Source organism: Etheostoma spectabile, chromosome 4 (genome assembly GCF_008692095.1).
Source record: "Etheostoma spectabile isolate EspeVRDwgs_2016 chromosome 4, UIUC_Espe_1.0, whole genome shotgun sequence".
Classification (NCBI taxonomy): Eukaryota; Metazoa; Chordata; class Actinopteri; order Perciformes; family Percidae; genus Etheostoma; species Etheostoma spectabile.
The window spans coordinates 2,780,681-2,781,744 of NC_045736.1; the positions used below are offsets into that span (position 1 = coordinate 2,780,681).

At 52.1% G+C, this 1,064-nt stretch overlaps 1 protein-coding gene across 4 annotated transcripts in view; it reads left to right on the plus strand.

Moving 5' to 3' along the window:
* slc39a10 (solute carrier family 39 member 10) overlaps window positions 1–867 on the plus strand; it is a 31,676-nt gene extending 30,809 nt beyond the window's left edge. For all 4 annotated transcript variants that reach the window (XM_032512929.1, XM_032512932.1, XM_032512928.1 and 1 more), the window contains exons 9-10: window positions 64–254; window positions 442–867. In XM_032512929.1, the coding sequence (XP_032368820.1) occupies window positions 64–254; window positions 442–594 (344 nt within the window). In that variant the 3' untranslated portion in view covers window positions 595–867. The remainder of the gene's footprint in view (window positions 1–63; window positions 255–441) is intronic.
* The last annotated feature ends 197 nt before the right edge of the window (window positions 868–1,064 follow it).

A 1,064-nucleotide genomic window follows, 5' to 3' on the forward strand; every position in this document is an offset into this window, starting at 1 on the left:
TCTCTCTCTCTCTCTCTCTCTCTCTCTCTCTCTCTCTCTCTCTCTCTCTCTCCTGGCTGACAGGTGACTTTGCGGTGCTGCTGAAAGCAGGGATGTCAGTGAAGCAGGCCATTGCCTACAATCTGCTGTCCGCCCTCATGGCCTACGTTGGCATGGTGATTGGCACAGCTGTGGGCCAGTACACACACAATGTCACCAGCTGGATCTTTGCCATCACGGCTGGCATGTTCCTTTATGTGGCTCTGGTGGATATGGTAAGTTGGCCCACCGTTCTTGACGGCCCCCGAGCGATAATTGTCCCCCAACAACATCAGCTTAACTTTCACTGCCTCATCTCCCACTCGGGCAGCCAGTGCTCTCCTCTCTGCCTCCTGGTCTGCAATGCTAATTCCAGGAAAGTTAGTTTCTGATTCCAACCGGTTCCTTTTGTCTCTTTTACAGCTGCCAGAAATGCTTCACGGGGACAGTGAGGACCACAAGCGCTGCCAGCTGGGACACTTTATCCTGCAGAACCTGGGCCTGCTGACCGGGTTCGGCATCATGCTGCTCATCGCCATCTTCGAAGACCGCATTGTTTTTGATTTTGGCTTTTAGTCGAGAAGTAGAGAAGGGGGGGGCTGGGCAGCGTAAGGAGGAGAGAGCTGGATGTATCAATATTGTTCTTCTTGGCCTTAACACGCTTTGTTTGCAATGTAACGGCCCAGTCTTGCATGCAATGTGGGTCCCGTTCACAACCAGTGCCACCATTCCAAACCATGCTGCGGTAGTTTATGCATATCTCATGACTCTGCCAGTGATGTTTACACTCCGCTCCTCCATTACCTCTCTCCTCTGTCAGCGCCAATCTGTCTGCTCCTTGTGAAGAAAAACACATAAAAAGACGAGGTAGGCTTCATGCCTCCTCTGCTTTGAACCCTAACCCTCCATCTTAAAAGAGAGCTGTAGACGGTAAGGTAGCACAGGAAGGAAGCGTGCTCGTTTCTGCAGAGAGGCAGCAGTCACGGCCCAGCAGCTCACCGTCTATGCATCCATCACCTGTTGTTAGTGTGTTGTCGCCGTACATC